At 39.4% G+C, this 21278-nt stretch overlaps 1 protein-coding gene across 1 annotated transcript in view; it reads right to left on the reverse strand.

Moving 5' to 3' along the window:
* The window catches only part of TMPRSS12 (transmembrane serine protease 12), a 28970-nt gene extending 12862 nt beyond the window's left edge, over positions 1 to 16108 (reverse strand). Inside the window, exons 1-3 of the mRNA XM_043891252.1 lie at positions 15898 to 16108; positions 15013 to 15208; positions 2477 to 2745 (exon numbers count right to left, since the gene is read on the reverse strand). Coding sequence (XP_043747187.1) covers positions 2477 to 2745; positions 15013 to 15208; positions 15898 to 16108 — 676 coding nt within the window. The remainder of the gene's footprint in view (positions 1 to 2476; positions 2746 to 15012; positions 15209 to 15897) is intronic.
* Between the last annotated feature and the right edge of the window lie 5170 nt (positions 16109 to 21278).

Here is a 21278-nt window from a genome sequence, read left to right on the forward strand (position 1 = left end):
TTACCCGTATGTCTCCATAGTTTACTTATCAGTTAATGATTTGGGCTTTCATCCTCTGCTGATCAATCTATGTATGGTTTGGGGAGTGTGTTCAGAGTTCAGTCAGATTTCAAGTCTGCCTTGGTTTTCACTTTATGCTAAGCTCTCTCAGGTTTTTCTCCCCACACGTGTATACATGTATGTTTCCCAGTAAACCAAGGATGTTTAGAGAGCTTATCTAGCCATTCTGTAGCTGTCTCATTTTGAGGTTCTTCTTGTCAAATTTCTGAACTTTTCCACTCCTGGCTTCATCTAGGATCACAATCCCAGACCAGCAGAGCTGTGTGTTTCCCCCATTCATCTCTTGCTGAGTCCAATACTTGTTTAAAATTTATTTTTTAAAATTTTTATTTAGTTTTTTGAATCAATTACTTTCATTGACAGCGATGCTGGCCTGGATTATCAACTACTACTCCAAATCAAGTCCTTATCCTCTGGTAGCAAGATCCTTTCTCCCCATAATCCTCATGGTCTTGATAAAGCTATTACACTGATCTGAAAGGGAGTTAGGAGCAGCCACAGCAAGAAAACTACAAGTTCCTCTTTTTTCCCAAATTTCTAGATGCTTATAATAAACAAATACTCCTCAATTTATTGGGCATTTTTATTTCCAGGGCTCTGAAATGGTTGCTTTTGACAGTTTTTGAGTTTTTTTCCAATTCATGCTTATGTTGGGGGATGAGGATTTGCCGACCTCCTTATTCCATCATATTCCCATCTCTCTTATTCCTAAATTAATTGTAATCAGAGTATATAGTCTGTACATTACCTGTCCTTTGAACTTGGAGATTTTCTTTATGGCCTAGTTAAGCGGTCAGTTTTTATAAAGGTTCTACCTGTACTTGAAAAGATGAAAGTGTCTGATTTTGGGGTGCAGAATTTTTTGATTTGGCTATTAAATCAAGCTTTCTAATTCAAACATTATAATTTTTTTTTTTAACAACCAACACTTTTATTTTCATTTATTTTCTGTGGCATTTATTCCCGGGCCATAAGTTTTTGTTTCTTCAGTTTTTTCTGGGATTTCTTTTTCTTCTGTGCCACCTCCTTTTCTGGTTTAGGAACTATCTGTTCTTTTTCAGTAAGGATCATCTCAGTGTGGCAGGGAGAGCTCATGTAGGGGTTGATCCTGAGCTCTGTAAGTCCTATGCCACGTCTTGGGGGCTTTGTTCACCTGGATGTGCTCAGTGACCAGAGAATCTACATCTAAGCCCTTAAGTTCAGCATTACTCTCTGCATTTTTGAGCATGTGCAGTAAAAATTCAGCACCCGTCTTTTCAGCACCCGTCTTTGGGCCGCCGACCCTGCATCCAGCTCCACTGTTTGGCCTGTGCACACCTCCCAGCTCCACCATTGTAACGACAGAACGGCACACATTGCTCCTTTAAAGCGACATCCTCATGAGACAAGTGCTCGGGGCTGGTGCACTGGGATGACCCAGAGGGATGGGGTGGGGAGGGAGGTGGGAGGGGATCGGGATGGGGAACACATGTAAATCCATGGCTGATTCACGTCAATATATGGCAAAAACCACTACAATATTGTAAAGTAATTAGCCTCCAACTAATAAAAATAAATGAAAAAACAAAACAAAACAAAAATGTGACACCCTTCAGATACTTGGTGGCTCTTCGGATATGCATACCCATTATGGCCTGGGCAGTTCCACAAGTGTTCTTAAAGTGAACACAAAGATTTGAACCTCCTGATTTGCATGATTTTGTGGGGTTTTCTGGGTCGAGTGAATAGCGCACTATTTTTAGAGATCACCTCAGGCCACTTACTGGAAAGGCAAACATTATAAATCTTTACTAATTTTTCATCTCCTTAATATGCCAATAATAAAAGAGTTGTGTGAAAATCCCCTACTATCATAGGGAAGTTATAATGTTTGTCATACAATTATATTTTTCTTTAATATTGTCTGCAGAGACTGTTTTCTATGTTTTTTTATTCCTTCCATTAGTTCAGATAGTCAATTTTTTGTGCCCCTTTGTGCACCATAGAAAATACATGGCAATCAACCTGTTTGATACTAAACAGTACACTAAATAAAAAGGATACTAAATTTGATTCCTTATAGTGAGAAGCTTATCATTTAAGATAAGCAAATCTGCCACAGAACTTGCTTTATCACCCAGGAGTCTCAGAAACTACAATAACACTTGGAACCAGCCTTCTCTCTGAGAAAATCTAAAAGTTTAAGTGTCTTGGCATGTAGGCATGTATAACAAAATAAGTCTCTATTTCTACTTTGGAAGATAACTTTCTCTCTCCCACAAGGAAGAAAAAAAACAGAAAATTAAAGGACATTTTCTTTTCACTGGTTTATAAAGACCTACTGTTCAAACTCATGATATAAAGACATACATAAAAGAGTTCACCCTCTGCTGATTATCAGGAAAATCTGTATCAGCAAAATTCAGATTATAATTACCTTCTTCTTTTGTTCTTCCCCAGCCACTTATAAAACATGTTGTGTTTTTGTTTAGTCTTTGGAAAACACCAAAAGGTAGACAAATAGGTTGAATGTAATTATTATAACGCACTGCTTTTTTTAAGTAAAAAAGTGCAATATCATTATCATAAGATTCCACATTGAAGTCTGGATGGATAATGATTGCATTAACTTTGATCCTCTTGCTGTATGGCTCATTCCCTTTTATATTATTAGTTCCAATCACAGCTCTCCACATTACAGGATTTCTGAAAGAAAGTAAATGCTTTTGTTATAAACATGGTTATTTAAGTAAATATTCTTTTTCTCCCACTAGTTTTTGTTTTTCTCATGTTAGATTAATAACAAAAAAAATTAACCCTACTTTCATCTGACAAAGTCATACCAAGGAAAAACCTAACTACTGTGATATAGGAAAGGAGAAAAAGATCAGTGGCACAGAAAGTCTCAAACAGATTCAAGTACCTTAGAATTTAATATATGGTAGCAGTTCTTACAAATGGATAAATTATTCAATAAATGGTATTGGAACTAACAAACAAGTTTGAAAAGTGAAATAAAATTAAATCTCTGAAAAATACTAAACAGTAAAATAAACTCCAAATGGATTAAATATTTAAATACACAGATCTTTTAAATACAGACTTATCTTTCAGAGATACATATAGTGGTATGTCTGAGATTTCTTTCAAAATAATTGGAGGGGGAGTTGGCAAGAATAAAGATGAAATAAGATCAGGCATGAGCTGATGAACTGAAGCTGCATAATATGTATTGGGAATTCACTAAACTATTTACTTTTTAACATTTTTTAAATCCTTGAATAAAACATTTGGATATTAAATTAGGATGAGAGGTTTAAAACTTAAACCAGAAAGAAAATATAGATGAATATATAACTCTGATGTTGGGAAGGACTTTATATATTCCACTGGACTGTATCTTTGTGAGAAAGGACTTTATAAAGCAAGACACTAAATGTAAAAGAAGCAACTAATGGATCTTGACAGTCTTTAAAAGCAAAAGCAAGCAGAAATCAAACTAAACCAAAAAATCTTTTGTAGGTCAAAAATCAGCAATTAAAGCCTCAAGTGGTTAATAGTTACTGCATTTGAATTTGGTTTGGAGGAACTATTTACTTTATACCCTGTTGTTTACAAATGGTGAAGCTCCTCTCACCCTTCAAATTGGCAAACCGTGTGTATGCATATTTGATGATTATGCTCAGTACAGACAAGAGTCAGAGGAACATAAGTTACTCTTAGTCATTGGGGAAAATATAAATAGATGGGCACTTTGGCAGCATGTACCAGTAATCTATAAAAGCTATGTTGTATTTGACACTGCAATTCAGCTTTCTAGAATTTATTCCAAGGAAGTAGAAGATATTTAGCTATATTAAAAGTGGACTAGGTAACCTCTAAAAACTTTGTAAAAATATTTTAAAGTCCTAGTTCTATTGTGTTTAAAAGGAAATTATAGCTTAAATGCTTTAAGCTACTTTTAAATACCTGTATACAGGTCAGGAAGCAACAGTTAGAACTGGACATGGAACAATAGACTGGTTCCAAATAGGAAAAGGAGTACGTCAAGGCTGTATATTGTCACCCTGCTTATTTAACTTATATGCAGAGTATGTCATGAGAAACGCTGGGCTGGAGGAAGCACAAGCTGGAATCAAGATTGCTGGGAGAAATATCAATAACCTCAGATATGCAGATGACACCACCCTTATGGCAGAAGTGAAGAAGAACTAAAGAGCCTCTTGATGAAAGTGAAAGAAGAGAGTGAAAAAGTTGGCTTAAAGCTCAACATTCAGAAAACTAAGATCATGGCATCCGGTCTCATCACTTCATGGCAAATAGATGGGGAAACAGTGGAAACAGTGGCTGACTTTATTTTTTCTGGGCTCCAAAATCACTGCAGATGGTGATTGCAGCCATGAAATTAAAAGACACTTGCTCCTTGGAAGGATAGTTATGACCAACCTAGACAGCATATTAAAAAGCAGAGACATTACTTTGCCAACAAAGGTCCATCTAGTCAAGGCTATGGTTTTTCCACAAGTCATGTATGGATGTGACAGTTGGACTATAAAGAAAGCTGAGCGCAGAATTGATGCTTTTGAACTTTGGTGTTGGAGAAGACTCTTGAGAGTCCCTTGGACTGCAAGGAGATCCAACCAGTCCATCCTGAAGGAGATTAGTCTTGGGTGTTCATTGGAAGGACTGATGCTGAAGCTGAAACTCCAATACTTTGGCCACCTGATGTGGAGAGCTGACTCATTTCCCTGATGCTGGGAAAGATTGAGGGCAGGAGAAGGGGATGACAGAAGATGAGATGGTTGGATGGCATCACCGACTCAATGGACATGGGTTTGGGTGGACTCCGGGAGTTGGTGATGGACAGGGAGGCCTGGTGTGCTGTGATTCATGGGGTCCCAAAGAGTTGGACACGACTGAGTGACTGAACTGAACTATTAAATAATGTTTCTTTTCTTTCTTGAATTAAATTATCTTTATTTTAAAGACAAAGATAAAATTAATTTATCTTTCTTGAATTAAAATTTTTTCAGTTTCATTGAGAAATAATTGACATACATCATTGTATAATATTAAGGTGTACTGCATATTGGTTTGATCTACATATACTGTAAAATGATTACCACAGTAGGTTTAATTAACATCCATTATCTCATTTTTATGCAATAAAAAGAAAAAATTCTTGTGATGAAAACTCTTAGGACATACTCTCTTAACAATTTTCCTGTATATCATACAGCAGTCTTACCTATACTCATCATGTTTTATGTTGTTCCTAGTTCTTATTTATCTTATGATGGAAGTTTGTACCTTTGACTACCTTTCCTCCAATATCCCTTCTCCCCACAGCCTGCCTCTGGCAAAAGCCACAAATCTCATCTCTTTTTCTCTGAATTTGGTGGGGATTTTTTGTTTTTCTTGGATTCTACTTATAACTGAGAACATGCAATATGAATTTGTCTTTCTGTCAGACTTATTTCACTTAGCATGATGCCTTCAAGATCCATCCACAGTGTCACAAATGGTAGGATTTCCTCATTATTTATGGCTAAATTATACACACACACCACATTTCTTTACTTTTTTATCCATTCATCCATCACTTGTCACTTAAAAGCTGTTGTAAATAATTCTGCTATGAACATGGGGTGCAGATATCTTTTTGAGTTAATGTTTCTTTCCTTTTGGATATAGTCCGAGATAGAATTGCTGGATCATGTTATAGTACTATTTTTAATTTTTTGAGAACCCTCCGTACTGTTTTTCCATAGTGGATATACCAATTTACACACTCTTATGGGAGTTCACAAGTGTTTCTTTTCCTCCACATCCACACCAGCATTTGTTATCTGTCTTTTTTGATGATGGCCATTGTAAGGTGATATTTTGTTGTGGTTTTAATTTACATTTCCCTGATGACTAGTGAGTTGAGTGTCTTTTCAGGTACCTGTTGACCATTCATATATCTTCTCTTGGAAAATATCTATTTAGATTCTATACCCATTTTAAAAATCTTATGATCCTTTGTATTTCTGTGATATAAGTTGTACTATGTCCTTTTGCATTTATAAGTTTATTGATGTGGGTCCTCCCTCTTTTTTCCTTGGTAAGTAAGGGTTTGTCAATTTTGTCTATCTTTTCAAAGAACCAACTCTTAGTTTGGTTAATGTTTTATATATTTTTGGTATCTATTTAACACTGTGTTAATCTTTATTATTTCCTTCCTTCTAATTTTAGGTTTAGTTTCTCCTTTTTCTAGTTCCTTCAGGTACAGAGGTAGGTTGTTTATTTGGTATCATCTTGCTTCTTAATATATGCATTTATTGCCATGAACTTCTCTCTTAGAACTGCTTTTGCTGCATAAGTAGTGTTTCCATTTTTGTCTCAAAATCCTTTTTAAATTTCTCTTTTAGTTTCTTCTTTGATCCATTGGTTTCCTAGGAGAGTATTGTTTAATTTCCATGTATTCATGCATTTTCCAATTTTCCTCTTTTTATTGATTTCTACTTTCATGGTATTGTGGTCAGAGAAGATCCTTGGTATGATTTCAGTCTCCTTGAATTTGCTGACTTGTTTTGTGGCCTAACATACGGTCTGTCCTAGAAAATGTTCCATGTGTACTTGAGAAGAATGTATAATTTGCTACTGTTCGCTAGAAGGTTCTGCCTATTGTCTGTTAAGTCCTTCTTGATCTATAGCATTGTTTAAATCTGCTGTTTCCTTATTGATTCTCTTTCTCGATGATCTGTCAATTGTTAAGATCCCCAACTAAAGTCCCCAGCTATTACTGAATTGCTATTTATTTCTCCTTTTAACTCTGTTAGTTCTTGCTTTATATGTTTAGACACTCCAATGTTGGATGCATAAATATTTACTGTTATTATATCTCCTTGATGGCTTGACCCTTTTATTATTGTTGTTGTTCAGTCGCTAAGTTTTGTCTGACTCTTTGATGGACTACAGCATGCCAGGCTTCCCTGTCCTTCACCATCTTCTGGAGTTTGCACAGATTCATGTACATTGAGTGGGTGATGCTATCTAACCATCTCGTCCTTTCCTACCCTCTTCTCCTTTTCCCTTCAATCTCTCCCAGCATCAGGGTCTTTTCTATTGTATGCTGATCTTTTCTTGTCTCCTTTACCATTTTATGCTTAAAGTCTATTTTGTCTAATATAAATACCCTTGCTTTTTAGGAGGTTACCAATTTCTTGAAATGTCATTATCCATCCCTTCACTCTCAGTCTATGTGTGCCTTTAAAAAAATTTTTTTTTAATTTATCTATTTGGCTGCTTCAGATCTTCGTTGCTACACATGGAATCTTCGTTGCTGCACATGGACTCTTCATAGTCTCACATGGGAACTTTTACTGTGATGTGTGTGCTGTCTGGTTGTGGCATGCAGGCTCAGTTCCTCCATGGCATATGAGATCTTAGTTCACTGGAATTGAACTGCACCCCCTGCATTTCAAGATAAACTCTTAGCCACTGAACCACCAGGGAAGTCCCCTATGTGTGCCTTTAAACTAAAGTGAGTCCCTTGTAGACAGCAAATTGTTGGATAAAGACTTCCTGAACAAACAAAAGCTGAAGGAGTTCATTACTACTAGACTAGCCTTACAAGAGAATTCTAGAAAAACATCTTCTTTGGCTTCATTGACTATGTTAAAGCCTTTGTGTAGACCACAACAAACTGTGGAAAATTCTTAAAGGGATGGGAATACCAGACCACCTTACCTGCCTCCTGAGAAACCTGTATGCAGGTCCAGAAGCAACAGTTAGAACTGGACGTAATGGACTGGTTCAAAATTGGGAAAAGAGTATGTCAAGGCTGTATATTGTCACCCTGCTTATTTAACATATATGCAGAGTACATCATGTGAAATGCTGGGCTGGATGAATCACAAGTTGGAATCAAGATTACTGGGAGAAATATCAACAACCTCAGATATGTAGATGATAACCACCCTAATGGCAGAAAGTGAAGAGAAACTAAAAAGCCTCTTGATGAGGGTGAAAGAGGAGAGTGAAAAAGCTAGCTTAAAACTCAACATTCAGAAAACGAAGATCATGGCATCTGGTTCCGTCACTTCATGGCAAATAGATGGGGAAACAATGGAAACAGTGACAGACTTTATTCTCTTGGGCTCCAGAATCACTGTGGATGGTGACTGCAGCCCTGAGATTAAAAGACATTTGCTCCATGGAAGAAGAGCTATGACAAACCTAGACAGTGTATTAAAAAGCAGAGACATTACTTTGCTGACAAAGGTCTATGTAGTCAAAGCTGTGGTTTTTCCAGTATCATATATGGATGTGAGAGCTGGGCCATAAAGAAGACTGAGTGCCGAAGAATTGATGCTTTTGAATTGTGGTGTTGGAGAAGACTCTTGAGTCCCTTGGACAGCAAGGAGATCAAGCCAGTCAATCCTAAATGAAATCAACCCTGAATATTCATTGGAAGGACTGATGCTGAAGCTGAAGTGCCAATCCTTTGGCCACCTGATGTGAAGAGCTGACTTACTGGAAGAGACCCTATGCTGGGAAAGAAATGGAAACCCACTCCAGTATTCTTGCCTGGAGAATTTCATGGAAAGAGGAGCCTGGTAGGCTACAGTCCATGGGATCACAAAGAGTCAGGTATGACTGAGTGACTAACACACTTACTGATACTAGGAAGGATTGAAGGCAGGAGGAGAAGGAGATAACAGAGGACAAAATGGTTGGATGGCATCACTGATGCAATGGACATGAATTTGAGCAAACTCTGGAAGATGGTGAAGGACTGGGAAGACTGGTGTGCTACAGTCCATGGGGTCGCAAAGAGTCAGACACAACTGATCGACTGAACAACACCAGCCTTACAAGAAGTGCTAAAGGAAGTTCTTTGAGTGAAAGTAAGAGGACACTAATTAACATCATAAAGAAATTAAAAGGTAGTGCAAAACTCATTGGTAATGGTAAACATACAGTCAAACATACATTCTGTAATTTGGTAATAGTGGCACATAATTTACTTACAACTTTAGTTTAAAAGTTAAATTAATGTAGTAAAAATAACCATAACTATAATCATCCATTAGTTACATAAAAATACATAAATCATGACAGCAGTATCCTAAAATGTGAGGTGGAGGAGAAGCTAAAGTGTAAAGTTTAGGAATTCTATTGAAGTTGTAACAGCTTACAATACGGTGTTATAATTTTAAGATAGTTTGTGTAAGCTTCTTGATAATCTCAAGGGAAAAACCTGTAGCAATTACACAAAAGGACATGATAAAGAAGTTAAAGCAACATTAACATATGTAAAACAGATAGTGGGAAGTTGCTATGTAACACAGGGACCCCAACCCTGTGCTCTGTGACAAGAGGGCGGGGACATACATATATACTTATGGCTGATTCACGTTGTTGTATGGCAGAAACCAACACAACTTTGCAAAACAATTATTCTCCAATTAAAAATAAATTTAAAAAAAGTCAAGGTATACTGATACCAAAAGACATCAAACCACACACACACACACACAACAGCAGGCTAATAAACAAGGAATAATGGATCTATAAAACAACCAGAAAACAATGAACAAAATGGCAATGCTAAGTCCTTACCTATCAATAATTACTTTAAATGTAAACAGATTAAACCCTCCATCAAATGACAAAGAATAGCTAAATCAGTTTATATTACTTACTGTGTGGATCACCACAAACTGGAAAATTCTTAAAGAGATAGGAATACCAGACTACCTTACCTCCCTTCTGAGAAACCAGTATGTAGGTCAAGAAGCAACAGTTAGAACCAGACATAGAACCCGACTGGTTCAAAACTAGGAAAGGAGTACATCAAGGCTGTATATTGTCACCCTGCTTATTTAACTTATATGCAGAATATATCATGCAAAATGCTGGGCTGGATGAAGCACAAGCTAGAATCAAGATTGCCGGGAGAAATATCAATAACCTCAGAGATGCACATGACATCATCCTTATGGCAGAAAATGAAGAACAACTAAAGAGCCTCTTGATGAGGGCAAAAGAGGAGAGTGAAAAAGCTGGCTTAAAACTCAACATTCAGAAAACTAAGATCATGGCATCTGGTTCCATTACTTCATGGCAAATAGATGGGGAAACAATGGAAACAGTGAGAGACTTTATTTTCTTGGGCTCCAAAATCATTGCAGATGGTGACTGCAACCATGAAATTAAAAGATGATTGCTCCTTGGAAGAAAAGCTATGACCAACCTAGACAGCATATTAAAAAGCAGAGACATTACTTTGCCAACAGAGGTCCATCTAGTCAAGGCTATGGTTTTTCCAGTAGTCATGGATGGATGTGAGAGTTGGACTATAAAGAAAGCTGAGTGCCAAAGAATTGATGCTTTTGAACTGTGGTGTTGGAGAAGACTCTTGAGAGTCCCTTGGACTGCAAGAAGATCAAACCAGTCAATCCTAAAGGAAATCAGTCCTGAATATTCATGGAAGAACTGATGCTGAAGCTGAAGCTCCAATACTTTGGCCACCTGATGCTAAGAACTGACTCCTTGGAAAAGACCCTGATGCTGGAAAAGATTGAAGGCAGAAGGAGAAGGGGATGACAGGATGAGATGGTTGGATGGCATCACCAACTCAATGAACATGAGTTTAAGCAAGCTCCAGGCGTTGGTGCTGGACAGGGAAGCCTGGAATGCTGCAGTCCATGGGGTCACAAAGAATTGGACATGACTAAGCGACTGAACTGAACTGACTTCAATTTATATTCAGACCATAAGATTAAGAAAGCAAGTTATATACATTGAAAACTACAAAACTTTGCTAAAAGAAATTAAAGATGATGTAAATAAATGGAAAGACATCCCTTGTTCATGTATTGGAAGACTTAATATTATTAAAAATGACAGTGCTATACAGAATGCTCCAAAAAGTCAATGCAATACCTATACCAATATCAATGTTTTTGCAGAAATTTAAAAAATCCTAAAATTCATAAGGAATATCAAAAGACCCCAAGTAGCCAAAATAAACTTGAAAAAGAATGAAGTTGGAGGATCATACCTCCAGTTTTCAAAACTTATTGAAAAGCTACAGTAATCAAACAGTGTGGTACTAGCATAAGGGCAGGCAATGAAAAGGCAATGAAAAGACTAGAGAGCCCAGAAATACACTCTTGCATATGTGTTCAGTTGATTGTTGACAAGAGTGCCAAGACTATTCAATGGAGAAAGGAAAGACTTTCCATCAATGGTGCTGGGAAAATTGGATATCTACAAAAGAATGAAACTGGATCCTTACTTTATAGCATATGCAAAAGTTAAGTCAACACAGATCAAAGACCTGAGTGTAAAAATAAAGCTATATAACTCTTAGAAGAAAACACAGAAGAAAAGCTTCATCATATTGGATTTGGCAATGATTCTCAGATGTGACATCAAACATATAATTAACAACAACAAAAAATTGGAGTTGGTCAAAGTTAAAACTTTTGCATCAAAGGACACTTGAGAGAGTGAAAAGACAACTCACAGAATTTGAGAAAATGTTTGCAAATCATATATATTTAATAAGGGGTTAATATTGAAACTATATAAAGCATTCCTACAGCTCAATATCCACAAAAAACCAAAGAGCCCAGTATAAAAATGGACAAAGGACTTGAATAAATGGTTCTCCAAAAAAGAATACAGGACTTTTTTGGTGGTTCATGCTTCCAGGTTTGATTGCTAGTAGGAGAACTAAGATCCCACATGCCGCATCAGTTCAGTTCAGTTCAGTCCCTCAGTCGTGTCCGACTCTCTGTGATCCCATGGACTGCAGCACGCCAGGCCTCCCTGTCCATCACCAACTCCCAGAGTTTACTCACACTCAGGTCCATTGAGTTGGCGATGTATCCAACCATCTCATCCTCTGTCATCCCCTTCTCCTGCCCTCAGTCTTTTCCAGTATCATGGTCTTTTCCAGTGAGTCAGCTCTTCGCATTAGGTGGCCAAAGTATTGGAGTTTCAGCTTCCGCATCAGTCCTTCCAATGAATATTCAGGGCTTATTTTCTTTAGGATGGACTGGTTGGATCACCCTGCAGTCCAAGGGACTCTCAACAGTCTTCTCCAACACCACAGTTCAAAAGCATCAATTCTTTGGCGCTCAGCTTTCTTTACAGTCCAACTCTCACATCCATACATGACTACTGGAAAAACCATAGCCTTGACTAGATGGACCTTTGTTGGCAAAGTAATGTCTCTGCTTTTTAACATGCTGTCTAGGTTGGTCATAACTTTCCTTCCAAGGAGTAAGCGTCTTTTAATTTCATAGCTACAGTCACCATCTGCAGTGATTTTGGAGCCCCCCAAAATAAAGTCTGTCACTATTTCCACTGTTTCTCCATCTATTTGCCATGAAGTCATGGGACCAGATGCCATGATCTTAGTTTTCTGAATGTTAAGCTTTAAGCCAACTTTTTTATTCTCCTCTTTCACTTTCATCAAGAGGCTCTTTAGTTCTTCACTTTCTGCTATAAGGGTGGTGGTATCTGCATATCCGAGGTTATTTGGTATTTCTCCCAGCAATCTTGATTCCAGCTTGTGCTTCTTCCAGCCCAGCGTTTCTCATGATGTACTCTGCATAGAAGTTAAATAAGCAGGGAGACAATATACAGCCTTGATGTACTCCTTTTCCTATTTGGAACCAGTCTATTGTTCCATGTCCAGTTCTAACTGTTGCTTCCTGACCTGCATACAGAACATGCTGCATGATGCAGCCAAAAATAAAGTAAAACAAACCTTCAAAAAAGGAAGAAGAATTACGATGGCCAGAAAGCACACGGAAATATGCTCACTGTCACTAATCATGAGAGAAATGTGAATGAAAACCACAATGAGATACCACTTCACACTCATTCAGATATTTACCACAGTAATAGTGTAAGTAGTGTAAGTAATGAACTAAGGATATGGAGACTGATATTCTGAATCTACTTCTAATCAGTGGGGAGTAGTATTGGGAGACAAAAAGAAACAAATTTAAGAGATACTGCAGAGAGAGAGTCAACTAACTCTCTGGGTAATGGAACTGTTGGTGAAGCTATTATCTAAGAAAATAGAGAAGAGAATTAGAAGAAAGATTTTAAAATTTCATGTTTAGACTTCTTGAGAATGTGACTCCAATATATATGTATATAGGAGGGAGCTGGAAATATGACTCAGCTGGAGAGATTTGGGAGTTACTAGCACATGATGACTGCTAAAACAGGAGTCTCATCTCATTTCCGAGATGAGACATCTCTCGGAAAGAGTTCAGATGGTAAGGCAAGAGGATAGAAGGTGGAACTCTTGAAAATACTGTAATTTAAAAGATGACAAGGACTTCCCTGGTGGTCCAGTGGTTAAACCCCACACTTCCAATGTAGAGGGTGTGAGTTGGATCCCTGGTTAGGGAATTAAGATCCTACAAGCCCCGTGGTACAGCCAGATAGAAAGAAAGAAGAGAACAGTAATCAACTTTGCCAAATGTTATAGAGAGAAAATAGGATGGGGACTGAGTGGAGCTCATTGGATTTGGCATGGAGGTGGGTCTTTAATAGTGTGTTATAGCCACAGATTGCACCTGGGATTTTATGAGTCAATGCAGATGAAGCAAAAGGAGTCTTTTATTCAAGGAATCTAGTAGTGAAAGGAAGAACAGAAACAGGTAGGGTTCGTTTGTTTGTTAAATAATGATGACCTACACATGTTTGAAAGCTGTAGGGAAGAAACAAGAGGAAAATATTGAAAAATACTAAAGAGACAGTGAGATATAATGAAACAGCATAGATTTGAGAATAGGTTTAAATCAATAGGTTGCCACTTTACAGCAGTGTGATCTTGGGCAAGTTACCAAATCTCTCTGATCTCTGGACTCCTCAAGTGTGAAATGGAGGTAACAGCAATTTCAGAGGGCTACTGGGAGGGTATTTTATTTAAATACAGAATTATATGTAACATCCTCAAACAGTACCTAATCTCAGAGCAGGTCTTTGATAAATAGTTGTTTTAAGAAGGAATAAGGGACATCTCATGGTGCAAGATTTAGAAAATGAAGGGGAACAGGAATAGAAGTGGCAGAGTCTTCTGAAACAGGAGGAACTCCTAAAAAATAGACTGTACCTGAGTAATGTTGACTTCCTCAGCATCTTGCCCAATTCCTAGTATATACTGAGTAAATTTTTCTTGAGAAAAAGGTAAAAATATCAAGATTTAGCCTTGAGAACCGTTAGGTGGAAAATTAATACTATCTTCAAATGCTTGGAAGAGGAATGAAATTTAATACATATGGCTTCAACAGGCAGAATGAAAGTCAAGACACTTATTCAGCATAAAGAAAGGCTTTCTAAGAATTAAAGCTGTACAAAATTTAAATGAGGTTCTTTCCAAGGTTCATCATCACAAAAGGTATTTTAAGTAGAAAGCCAAATGATATAGTTATGGTTATGTGTGTGGATTTTCATTCTGACACACCTGGATTTGACCCCTGATTTTGTTGCTTTCCAGTCAGGGTCTCCCACTAGCAAAGAGTGGTTGTGGGGAGTAGTGGAAACTGTGTATGAAAAAATGCCTGGCTCAATGCATTAAAGCAATAATTATTTCAGACTAGAGAACCCTTTGTTTCAGTACTGTAAGAAGGATTCAAATATAGGACAGAGAATTGAACTAAACCCTTAAAATACCTCTTTGAACTCTTAAGATTCTGTGACAGTATAACACAGCTATATTATTTGATCACGTTGGTACATCTTGTAGGTTCTGGAACCTTACAACCTTAAAACCACTGCACTACAAAGTATCAGAGGAGGATTAGGATACAGGTTGCCCCTCTCCAAATGTGTTAATCTCCCCACAGTGTCAAAGGAACAGACCAGTAAAGATGCAATGTCAGGACTTAATAGGTGAGAAGAGCTTCAAAATATCCCCTAAAAGAATAAAGTAGGAATGTTCTGAATACATACGTAGCGTCCTTAGTGCAGTGGGCAGCCGTGAGGACCCATCTGTTTTTCACTAAGCTTCCTGCACATACATGAGCACGATATCTGCCGGACTGAATCTGTAGGCTAACTAGCCATGGCCATGCGCCAGTTTGAGCTTCTGTGCCCCCTACAATCCGAGACCCCTTGAACATACGCATAAGTGGTGCTATTCCACAAGCTAAAAATAAAAATGATATATTATTTGAACTGAACATATTATTATGTGTATTAGTTTTTAATCTTAATACATTAATATAATCTTCAAATTCCTATTTAAAAAAACTGATAGAGCAAGCTGGATACCTAAACTATGCCCATATTTTGACCAAAAAATCTTAGTGAGTTAAAACAAACATGATGTCTAATTGCTTACAAATAGACATCATATAAGCTCAATTCATGAATTTTAAAACTTCTGAAAAGTGTACTATTGAGATAAGTTTCTCTGGTAAGGTAATGCATTTTTCCCTATCTGAAATGGCAACTGAGAGTTCCTGGGACTGGTGAACCAAGAGCTACAATTTCTAATAACTTGCCATTTAACTTGTGGGGTTAATTTTTATCAACTGTAGCATGAAAAAGTCACCTAACAGCCCTTTCAGCTTTGAATTTCAGTGAACTATTAATCTGTAAAATGGTAATGACACACCCCAGAATATTTTAAGGTGCCTATACAGACGCACAAGTGTATGGCATTGCTACCGTAAGTACTACTGTTACAGTCATCATTAAAATAGAACTGCTAGGGTCTGTAAATTTTTGGGTAAAGGCAGTTGGTAAAAACAGAAAGGAGGGCCCCAAATTCAAACACTACTTAAGTGGGACAAAAGAAAGAAAGGGCGACTGTCTAAAGAAGAGAACAGATACTGCCCTTTGCGTCCAGCTCTTCCTGTTCCCGGGCCTCGCGCGCCTTCTGTACTGGGGGCCTCCTACTCACGGCCTCAGGCCACCCCAGACCGCCAGCCTGTTCCCGCGAGGAGCCGCGCCTACTGCTTTCAGAGAAGAGCGAGTAGTGTTCTGAGCATATGCGAGCGCTCGCCAGAAACAGCAGCGCTGCGCTCAGGAGCCCCAGCGCCATGTCTGAACTCCCGGTGGGCAAGATGGCGGCAGGCATTTCTTGCCGGCTCCCGCCTCGCCGCGAGCTCGTGGCCCTGCGGCCTAGGTACTGTGGTTTGCGAGGTGGGAGAGAGGGGAGCGGAAGGCGGTGGCGAGGCGCGCGGGGCGGCGGGGGAGGACTCTGCACGTGAAGTAGGCTAGGAGCATTACGTGAGGCCTGTGAGGCTGCCGAGATAACTTGGATGAGGCAGGCCTCACCCTTGTTCTAGTTACCGGACAGACGGAATATCTCGCCCTCAGCCAGGGTCTGGGGGTTTGCTAACTGATGAGACCTTCCTGAGCCAGATCGGCACGCTTACACGGTACTGTGACTGTTGTGGTAAGAAGGAAGCTGCTGGAACCACTGGAGGGCGCTGCTAGCTCAGATTTCCAGAGCCAGGAAGGCTTCCTTCAGAAGGAAGAGCATCTAAACTGAAGTGGGTAAGCTGGAGAAGGGAGATGTAAAGCAGAAGGCAGACAAATACGGAGGTTGGGATCTGAGGCCAATTTCAGTTGTACACGTTGATCTTACTATAGTTTTGTAGTAGTTTACCTTCAACTGATCATCTTAGCGTGAGCTGACAGAATGAAATTTCAGTTCAGTTCTGTTCAGTCGCTCAGTCATGTCCGACTTTGCGACCCCATGAACCGCAGCACACCAGGCCTCCCTGTCCATCACCAACTCCCGGAGTTTACCCAAACCATGTCCATTGAGTCGGTGATGGCATCTAACCATCTCATCCTCTGTCGTCCCCTTCTCCTCCTGCCTTCAATCTTTCCCAACATCAGGGTCTTTTCAAATGAGTCAGCTGTTTGCATCAGGTGGCCAAAGTATTGGCGTTTTAGTTTCAACATCAGTCCTTCCAATGAACACCCAAGACTGATCTCCTTTAGGATGGACTGGTTGGATCTCCTTGCAGTCCAAGGGACTCTCAAGAGTCTTCTCCAACACCACAGTTCAAAAGCATCAATTCTTTGGCGCTCAGCTTTCTTTATAGTCCAACTCTCACATCCATACATGACCACTAGAAAAACCATAGCCTTAACTAGACGGACCTTTATTGGCAAAGTAATGTCTCTGCTTTTTAATATGCTATCCAAGTTGGTCATAACTTTCCTTCCAAAGAGTTAAGCGTCTTTTAATTTCATGGCTGCAATCACCATCTGCAGTAATTCTGGAACCCCAAAAAAGAAAGTCAGCCACTGTTTCCCCATCTATCTGCCATGAAGTGATGAGACTGGATGCCATGATCTTAGTTTTCTGAATGTTGAGCTTTCAGTCAACCTTTTCACTCTTCTCTTTCACTTTTAAGAAGCTCTTTAGTTCTTCTTCACTTTCTGCCATAAGGGTGGTCATCTGCATCTCTGAGGTTATTGATATTTCTCCCAGCAATCTTGATTCCAGCTTGTGCTTCCTCCCGCCCAGCATTTCTCATGAGGTACTCTGCATATAAGAAATAAGCAGGGTGACAATATACTCCTTTTCCTATTTGGAACCAGTATGTTGTTCCATGAATGTCCAGTTCTGACTGTTTCTTCCTGACCTGCATACAGATTTCTCAAGAGGCAGGTCAGGTGGTCTGACCTGGGTATTCCCATCTCTTTCAGAATTTTCCACAGTTTATTGTGATCCACACTTTGGCATAGTCAATAAAGCAGAAGGAGATTTTTTTTCTGTCACTCTCTTGTTTTTTCAATGATCCAGCAGATGTTGGCAATTTGATCTCTGGTTCCTCTGCCTTTTCTAAAACCAGCTTGAACATCTGGAAGTTCATGGTTCACGTATTGCTGAAGCCTGGCTTGGAGAATTTTGAGCATTACTTTACTAGCATGTGAGATGAGTGCGATTGTGTGGTAGTTTGAGCAGTCTTTGGCATTAACTTTCTTTGGGATTGGAATGAAAACTGATCAAATTTAAGGACCTACAAAGGTGAGGACAAAGCCTGACTGGAGATCATTGTACCTCACCCCAAACACACACACACACACTCTTCAGGCCCCAGCCTGAGAGATAATTTTCCTTGCCCCATTAGAACGCTGACATTGTAAACTGTGGTTGCAACACTGTGGAAAGAGAGCACAGATAAATGGCCTTAGTTAATCAATCCATTGAACAAGTAGATATTAACCTCACATTTTGTACCATACACCAAAATAAGTATTATATTAAGGGGGGTATGTTTAGACCTGGCCCTCCAACCCGGAGAACATTATACCTTGACTAGTGGAAAAAATCAGGGATCATTCACTTGGGGTTAATGAAGAAGGAAGTCCTGAAAACCAGGCCTAGTATGAATTGAGACACACGGGATTGGTGACAGTTGTGGCAGTCTGGGAAGACTGCCTGTAAGAGGAGGATGTGAGCTGGACTTAGAAGGGGAAGATCAAGAAGGAGATGTAGTAAAGACAGACTAAGGCATCGATATGTATATCTATGTGTTTCTCCAGAGAAACAGAGCTGATAGGATATACAGATGTATTGTTTTACTCACTAAGTCATGTCTGACCCTTTTGTGACTCCATGGACTATAGGCTGCCAGGCTTCTCTGTCCATGGGATTTCCCAGGAAAGAATACTGGAGTGGGTTGCTATTTCCTTCTCCAGGGGATCTTCCCAACCCAGGGATGGAACCCACATTTGATTCTTTACAACTGAGTCACCAAGGAAGCCCTATAGATATAGAGATATATAAGAGGAGATTTTTTTTTTAATGGGAATTAGTTCACACAATCATGGAGGCTGAGAAATCCCATGATATGCCATCTGCAAGCCGGAGAACTAGGAAAATCAGTGTTATAATTCAGCCCCAAGCCAAAGGCCTGAGAACCAGAACCAGGAGCTCTTAAGTGGGAGGACAGGAGAGATGGATGTTCCTACTCAAGAATAAAGAGTTAGACATTGCCCTTCCCGCACCTTTTTGTTCTGTTTGGGCCCTTAATGAATTTTATTGGATGATAGGTATCCACATTAGTGAGGGCAGATTTTTAGTCAGTCTACCAGTTCAGATGTTAATCTCTTTCAGAAACACCCTTATAGACACACCCAGAAATAATATTTTTCCAGTGACTTTGGTGTCATTTAGCCCTATCAAATTGACACATAAAATTAACCACAGTAATAATATCTAGACAGCATATTAAAAAACAGAGACATCATTTTGCTGACAGAGGTCCATATAGTCAAAGCTATGGTTTTTCCAGTAGTCATGTACAGATGTGGGAGTTGGACCATAAAGAAAGCTGAGCGCTGAAGAATTGGTGCTTTCAAACTATGGTGCTGGAGAAGACTCTTGAGAGTCCCTTGGACAGCAAGGAGATGAAACCAGTCAGTCCTAAAGGAAATCAGTCCTGAATATTCATCGGAAGGACTGATGCTGAAGCTGAAGCTCCAGTACTTTGGCCACCTGATGCGAAGAGCCAACTCATCAGAAAAGACCTTGATGCTGGGAAAGATTGAGGGCAGATGAGAAGTGGGGGACAGAGGATGAGCTGGTTGAATGGCATCATCAACTCAATGGACATGAGTTTGAGCAAGCTCTGGGAGATGATGAAGGACAGGGAAGCCTGGAGTGCTGTAGTCCGTGGGGTTGCATAGAGTGACTGAACAACAATGATAATACAGTGTGTGTTTATAACTTTATTTATTTATTTTTTACTGTTTTCTATTGTTTTACAGAGTCTAAAGAGGGAAACCATGTCTTAAAAATTTTAATCAGGGTATATAAGAGAAAAACCAAAGTTGAAGTCTTCTTCTTGTTTTTGCATTTGATTTGATTCTGTTTGGAGTTCAGGATCATATATTACCCTTCTTTCCCTTAGCAGAACAATTAAACTTTGGTTTTGGATATGCAATAGTAGCCTTGGAGCCTGCTTTGTACTTAAGGGTGTAAGTATGCTCAGCATAATGAAGAGAAATTTTTCAGTGCAGAGGAGGCTGGGGGAGAGAGAAGAAAGAAGCGAGCCGCCCAGCTACATGGCAGGCCAGGCTTGAGCCAAAAAGGTGTCTATGAGAGTTTCACTGTGGTAGGTTGACCCAGGGTTTTTATGAACAATGATGTGTAACATTTGGTTTTAAATTGTTTTGTCATTGCCATATTGAACTGTGCTTAAGTTTGCCTCTGTTAACCCAACTACTTCAGTAACAAGAGTGTGGGCTGTGGTAGTCTGGGAGGCTGGTCACATGGTGGGGATTGGAAGTAAGGGCCAGCAAAAGGACAGTGCCTAGCTCATGTCATCCTCTGAGGTTGTCATGGTTGGCAGCATTAAATCTAAGGAGGCTATCAGTTGAGGCTTACAGGTATTAAGAAGTAGAAAGACAACAGAAGTTTAGGGCTGAACTGAAATTCACTGAGAGGGAGGCAAGGGTATTGGCAAAACACATTGAAGCACAAACTGACTCGACCCAGGAGCAGAAAAGGAAACAAATTTCCTGTTCCCCAAATAGTTTGGTGGAAGGTGATACCTGAAAGTGGGAAAACACAGTTGGGGTATGTTTCTGTGGGGGAGAGATGTGATCAGATTGGGTATGCATTGTAGGCAGGGCAAGATGATGGGTCTTGCTGTGGCAAATAATAGAGATTTGACAAATTTCTGTTCAATATCCTGGTCAAAAATAGGTGCATGCAGCCAAGTCATAAACTGGCAATGAAAAGTACAGTGGACCAGTCAATACGTGCAAAGGTTCGAATGCCTTTGCACGTATGGTGGAATGCCTTTGCCTTCTCTAGGTCTTCCTGCTTCTCTCCTGCACTGTTACTTCTTTTCTTTGTGGGATCACTCCAGTCAGCAGACAAATATCCTCTGGAGTGGTAGGCAGCTTCAAAAATAGCCTCTGTCCACACCCTTGGTAAGTTGCCTCCCTTTAGAGTTGGCTGGATTTAATGACACACTTGTAGCAAATAGTGACAGAGGGAATGGGCTGTCACTTCCAGGATTAGATTATAATAAGATTGTGGCCTGTCTTTTTGTCTAGTTCTTTTGCTCTGCGGGAAGTTGGCTGCCATGTTGTGAGCTGCCCTATGGCCCCATGAAGTGTCTAACAGCCCACAAAGAAGCAAACCACGTGAGTGAGCTAGGACACAGAACTTTCCCAGGTCACACCTTCAGATGAAACTACAGTTCTGGTTAAGACCGTAATAAATGCAACCTTATGAG

Source organism: Cervus elaphus, chromosome 3 (assembly GCF_910594005.1).
Source record: "Cervus elaphus chromosome 3, mCerEla1.1, whole genome shotgun sequence".
NCBI lineage: Eukaryota > Metazoa > Chordata > Mammalia > Artiodactyla > Cervidae > Cervus > Cervus elaphus.